The sequence below is a fragment of the Psammomys obesus genome, unplaced genomic scaffold (assembly GCF_907164565.1).
Source record: "Psammomys obesus unplaced genomic scaffold, mPsaObe1.curated_primary_1811, whole genome shotgun sequence".
Taxonomy (NCBI): Eukaryota; Metazoa; Chordata; class Mammalia; order Rodentia; family Muridae; genus Psammomys; species Psammomys obesus.
The window spans coordinates 7,030,336-7,036,052 of NW_026593286.1; the positions used below are offsets into that span (position 1 = coordinate 7,030,336).

General features: G+C 57.4%; 1 protein-coding gene across 1 annotated transcript; it reads right to left on the reverse strand.

Moving 5' to 3' along the window:
• Positions 1–534: 534 nt before the first annotated feature.
• On the reverse strand, positions 535–4,620 carry B3gnt7 (UDP-GlcNAc:betaGal beta-1,3-N-acetylglucosaminyltransferase 7). Its single transcript, XM_055616684.1, has 2 exons — positions 4,274–4,620; positions 535–2,753 (listed from the first exon to the last, which is right to left on the reverse strand). The coding sequence occupies exons 1-2, from the start codon at positions 4,282–4,284 to the stop codon at positions 1,571–1,573; spliced, it is 1,194 nt and encodes a 397-aa protein (XP_055472659.1). The 5' UTR covers positions 4,285–4,620; the 3' UTR covers positions 535–1,570.
• Positions 4,621–5,717: the final 1,097 nt, after the last annotated feature.

Genomic DNA, 5,717 nt, shown 5'->3' on the forward strand with positions numbered 1-5,717 from the left:
GCCGTTTCACTGAGCTCTGAATATAATGTGGCCAGTTGACAAAGGGAGGTGCGGCAGACCTGGACCTGGCAGCAGTGGTTGCAACCCTCTCCTTTTTGGTCTCTGGGACCGCGGTAGATCTCTGAGCTGGACACAGCTAGCTTGCTCACTACTACTGTCTCAGGAGATCCTGTCCTGGCAATAAATGCCCTGCCTCCTTTGGAAGGAGCAGCTTGGGAGAAAGTCCTGCACACGGCAGGCAGTCTGTCCTTCCAGATTCTATACTCAGAAAATTGGACTCTACTTTGATGCTTCCACAAGGTCATCAGGAAGCCTAGTAGACTCTGCATTCCCTGCTTAAGACCAACAGCTAAAACATAGACCTGGGCTCAAATCTTGCCTTGACCTTGGCTGATGCTTGGGCCAAGGCCTCGGCTCCACGTAGTCACTGAAACAGCTGCATGCACAGCATGCAGGCTTCTTGTCCCACCACAGCCTCCCTTCCTGAGGACCCTCTAGAGTCAAGACCAAGGAAACAGCTAGTTCAGACACCTTCAACAACCAGTCTGGTTTTATTGAGAAAATAGAGAAGATGCCTTCATCTTTTCCAGTTGACCCCAGCCAGAGTTAGGAGGTTGGCATTCTTTCACAGGGAAAATAGTCTGTGCAGTGCCCCAGAGAAGTAGGGGTGTCAGTGAGGAGGGCTCAGAGTGGGACTGAAAGGCAGGGGTTGAGGGATAAAGGTGCTGGACAGTGAGTGGGGCTGCTGAAGGGAAGCTCAGCAAAAGAAAGAGGTACACCTCCCAAGGCCGTCTCCCTCCAATTCTTCATAAATAAAATTTCACAGTAATAGAAGAATGGGTAAGTCTAGGGCCAAACAGGCCAGTTTCTGGCAAGGGAGTCAGTGTTGGCGCAAGGGTGACCACCTGGGCAGTGGTCAGGTATCACTGTGCCTTGGGGGTGGGGTAGCAGGAGCACTGCTCTTTTGCCCTGTGGCAGGGGCCCAGGGTAGGGCTGTAGGCCACACTGAGGTTTAGAGGAGTGCTGAGGTAGTCAGAATGGCCACCAGTCTGGACAAGGGAAGACAGAGCCAGGAGCCATGCCTCTGCAGCTGACTCCAGGCAAGCCCGGGGCTACACTGTGAGCCTGTGGACCTGCACAGGGCTGGGCTCCCACAAAGGCTGCCTGGCCCTCAGGTAGCCAGAGACCTTTCACAGGAATAGACTTCCCTGTGATGACAAGAGGCAGCCACAGACCCACTGGGGTCAGGCCTAGCCCAGGTACCTGAGCAAATGTTCCTTCAGAGGTCACCAGGACCTCCTATCAGGATAGAGGCAGGCTACAGGCCCAGGCTAGGAAGGACCCAGGTCCTCAGATGACCTCCAGTCAGGGAAGTTCCAGCTCTACCTGGGCCTCACTTTGGGAATTTCTGGGAGTTCCTCTCTGGCTCTCTGTACCCCACCACACCCGGGGGCATAGTAGGCCCAAACCCTTCACCTCCCACAGGGGGCCAAACCTATGCCGTGCACTGAATCTCCAGTCCCAGGACCCCAAGCACTTGAGGACAAACGGTGCTGGCGGCCCAGCAACACTAGAGCACCTGGAACTTGAGGGAACAGGTGAGGTTGCTGTGCACCAGGCCCCACATGGCCAGCAGCTCATCGGGTAGCAGCTTGTGTACCACAAGCATGGACCGGTAGAAGCAGGGCTCCTTGTTCATGCGGCTGCCTCGGACCCGAGAGATGCCAAAGGTCTTGAAGCCCTCATGGCCCGTGGGCTTCACTCCCAGCACCTCCAAGCACATGCCCAGGAAGACGTCGTCAATAGGAAAGAGTTCCAGCGTGTCGCAGGCATGGTGGAGATGCCGAGCGAGGTTGCCAGACATGAGGAAACCCCCGCCGCCAGCATAGGGCGGGTAGGTGGCCTTGCCATACATGACGGTGGGAATGTAGTATTTGTTATCTTTCTTGCGGATGGGCCGAGCGTGCTTCAGGACATCGCCGACAAACAGGTTTTCCTGGGGCTGCCGGTCAGAGAGAAACTCCAGCAGGTTGGTGGGGTTGACAAAGACGTCATCATCACCTTTGAAGACAAAGGGGATGCTGGGACAGTAAATGTCAAGCCACTTAAGGAAGTGGATCTCCTTGAGGGTCAGGTTGAAGAAGCTGTCGAGGAAATCCCACTGTAGGATGTCACCGTAAAGACGGTCCTCGTAGGCCAGCAGCTGCTGATAGTGGGTTCGCTCCTCTTGCTTGGATGCCGTGCCCAGCAGGAAGAGGGTACGAACAGCACCCCTGCCCTGACCGGCTGACTCCCACTCGTGGCCCCAGGTCTGACGGATGACCTCACGGCGGTCGTGTTGCGTAATGACCGACTTGACCACCACGAGGAGATAGATGTCTCCTTCACACTTCTCTGGGTGGTTCAGCAGCATGGGGAAGTAACGGCAGTGCCGGTAGGTTAGGAACTGCCGGAAGTGTGGCTCAAGACCCTGGAACCAGGGCTGATGGGTCAGGTTGATGTTGGCAGAGCAGTTGGTGCTGCTCACATCCCAGAACTGGGGTCCCTGAGGAGCCATGGGGGTGGGAGCCGCCACATCCTTTGGACTCTTCCAGAAGCTGTTGGGGTTGACCAGACTTCCAGTTTTGGGTGGCTCCAGCGTGGGTGGCGGGGGATCCTGTAGGAACTGCGCAGGGGCCATGCTGCGCTGGAACACGGTGACAGCCACAAGGAGGGCCAGGGCCAGGCACACAGTCCTGTAGAGGGTTCTCTTCCTACAGGAGCAGCAAAGGAGGAGGTGAGCCGGCACTCTCATGCCCCTCTCGAGGATTAGGTGGCCACCGATGGGCCTGCAGGGTCACAGGATCCTGATTCCTTTCTCATGCTAACTTTCTAGCTCAAGTGGCACCAAGAAGAATCAGCTACCGGGGTTCCAAACCCAAGGACTTTGGGAAGGGGCCATTTAACCCTCCAAGTATCCCCTATTTGGGACAGAACACAGGATAAAACACCGGACATGAGCTCGGGGAAATGCTTTCATTTTACCAGGAGGAGAGACCTCTGGCCATTCCCCAGTGCTCTGGTTTCCATTTCTAGTTCAGACTTAGGCATGTGCACAGCAGGACCAGCAGTGTCTCTGAACCACTCACTCTGGGGGGGGACAGAGTAGCCTCATTGCAGCTTTTGGGGAGTCCCCCTGTGGTGTGAAGTGGGGAATGGGTTCTGGCTTAGTAGCCCCCAACACAGCCATCTCAACAGAAAGGAGTCACTTACTGAAAATGGGAGGCCTCCAAGTGGATGGAGTGTGGACAGATGCCCTCGTGACGCCTTACCCCTAACGTTAATATTCCACAACAAACAACAAGGTGCCTAGCCTTCAGCCCTGGGAAGGACTCCCACTCTGGGACCCTTCCCGGAGGTAATCCCACTCTTCCGTGAGCTGTCAGAAACCCCAGCTCTTCTCAGGAGTGATCCTGCCTGTGACCTGTTCTCCTATAATCGTTTCTCCTTGGCTCACACGGGGGGAACATATGTGGGTAGGGGGCCTTCCAGGGCTGGGCAGCAGAGAGATGACTCTCCCCTCCAAGGCAGGAGGCACAAGAATCAGGGAGCCATGAAGTAGGTTGGGACACCACCATTGTCTAAGCCTTCGGAGACACAAGGTGACTGAAGGTTGAGCCCTCCTCCCCACATTCAATGGGCTTTTCCTAAGGGCTCCAAGACTTCCCGGCCACCAGGTTGGATGGAGAAAGACAGAAATGACTTGGGGTACCCTGCTAGGTGGTGAGACCCAAAGTTGTGCAACCCTGGGAATGGGAGCAGAGGATTCCAAACCCAGTCCTCCAGGTCCAAGCCCCAGCTTTAGAGTGGGGGTAAGGACCAGTCCGAGAGGCTGCAGCCAGGGCCCTCGCTCGCACATACCAGTCCACTCCATTTCTAAGAGCAAAGCCGGGGAGGGAGAAGGGTCGAGGAGGTCCGGAGAAGGGGCCACAGGAGGGAAGAGGGGCCGGAGGGATTAGGGGAGGGTGTCTCTTGGTGGGACGCCGGGGCCGGAGAGACCTCGCATACTGGCTGCCCGAGCCGGGGCCGGAAAGCCCAGCGTGCGCCCCGCATCTCCCACATCCCACCTGCCGCTCCGGCGCCGCGCCCTTCTCCGCATCTTCAGCCCCCCTCCGCTGCCCCGGGAAACCGAGGTCGGGCCCCAGGACACCCTGCGTGCATCCCCTGAGGTCGGCGGGCTCGGGAGGAGGTGAAGCCCGGAGGTGCCCTGCGCCCCACCGGGACCCCGACTTACCACAGAGACATGGCGGCCCGGTCCAGGGTGGCGGAGCGGGGCGCACGGATCGCAGCTCTGGGCGCCGCGGCAGCGGACGGCGGGACGGGACCGGGCCGCGCCCCCGCTGAGACTTTCCTTTTCCCGGCGGCTGGAGGAGGGGCCGCAGGGGCGGCGGCTCAGGTACGTTAACCCTTCGCGCCCCGGCTCGCTGCGGAGGCAGCAACTCCGCTCAGCCCGGGTCACCTCCGAGGCACGCCCCGCGGGATCGCGAGGGGAAGAGACGGAATCTCAGGGACCTTGAGGATCACCAACATCCTGAGGCGGTGACTTCCCCGCTGGGCCTTCCCGGGGTCGCCGGCCTCTCCTCTTCGGGGCACGTGGGGACGTCGGACGCCGCCCACCTCCACGCCCACTGGGCGCCTAGCGGCCTGGCTGCTTCTTTTTGGCGTAGGGCTGGTTGTGTAGGGAGGGAGGCAGATAAAGGCTGTTCCCCCCAGTGCTTCCTTCTCTCTGCCCTGTCTACCTTTCTTATCCAGGCTCGCTTTCAGTCCTGGTTGGGGATCTCAAGAGGAAATGATGCTGGGGTCTCTGTTAGACCCCAGCCAGCCTAAGGCACCCAGGAAGGCTCTGGGTTTGCCCACTCTTTTCTCCACCCCCACCCCTACCCCCCACCGCCAATAGAAGGCCTATTTGCCTCTGCAAATACTCCATTCTTTTGCTAGAGTGTTCGCACATGCTTTTAATCCCAGCAGGTGGATCTCTGTGAGTTTAAGGCCAGTCTGGTCTACGCGGTGACTTCCAGGCCAGCCAGCGCTCCCTAGTGGGACTGTCTCAAAACAAACAAAAAGCTCCTTCTTGTATTGCCAATAAAGCTTTCTGCTGTCAGCCACATGTCTGGACCCATATTGGGGTCTCGATCCAGGAAGACTTCAAAAATACCCACAGGATCGAAGAAATGGACACTTCCTACAGTCCACTCCTAAAACCCAGCGCTTCTATCTGTCAAGCCTGGTTCTAGGTCCCCAGCATCAGTGGCTCGGTTGGTTGTGCTATGGTTTGTTCCTATCTTACCAGGAGGTAGAGTCAGGGACACATACCCTATGGATGAAGCTGCAGCCTTAATACACAAACCCAGGAGGCCTGCCTGCTCTGGAGGTGGTCCTTGAGTCCTGCCTCAGGCATTTCTCAGAGAGTAGGAATGGGGAACTACCTTTCCGTGTTGTCCCTCTTCCCCAGGGTGTACAGGGAGACCAGAGAGTAAGTCCCAAGGGTGAAGATTCCTCTTGGATTTTCCTCAGTGATCCTTGGGCTTGGGGTGTGTGCTGAAACATACAGTAGAATTTTCTGGAATGTTGTAAGCTTCAGTCAGAAATGATGATGGCCTTCCGGCCAGAATGTCAGTGGAGAATCCTGGGACAATGCCCTCTTTAATCCCCCAAGATGCCCTGGACTGAAGCTTAGG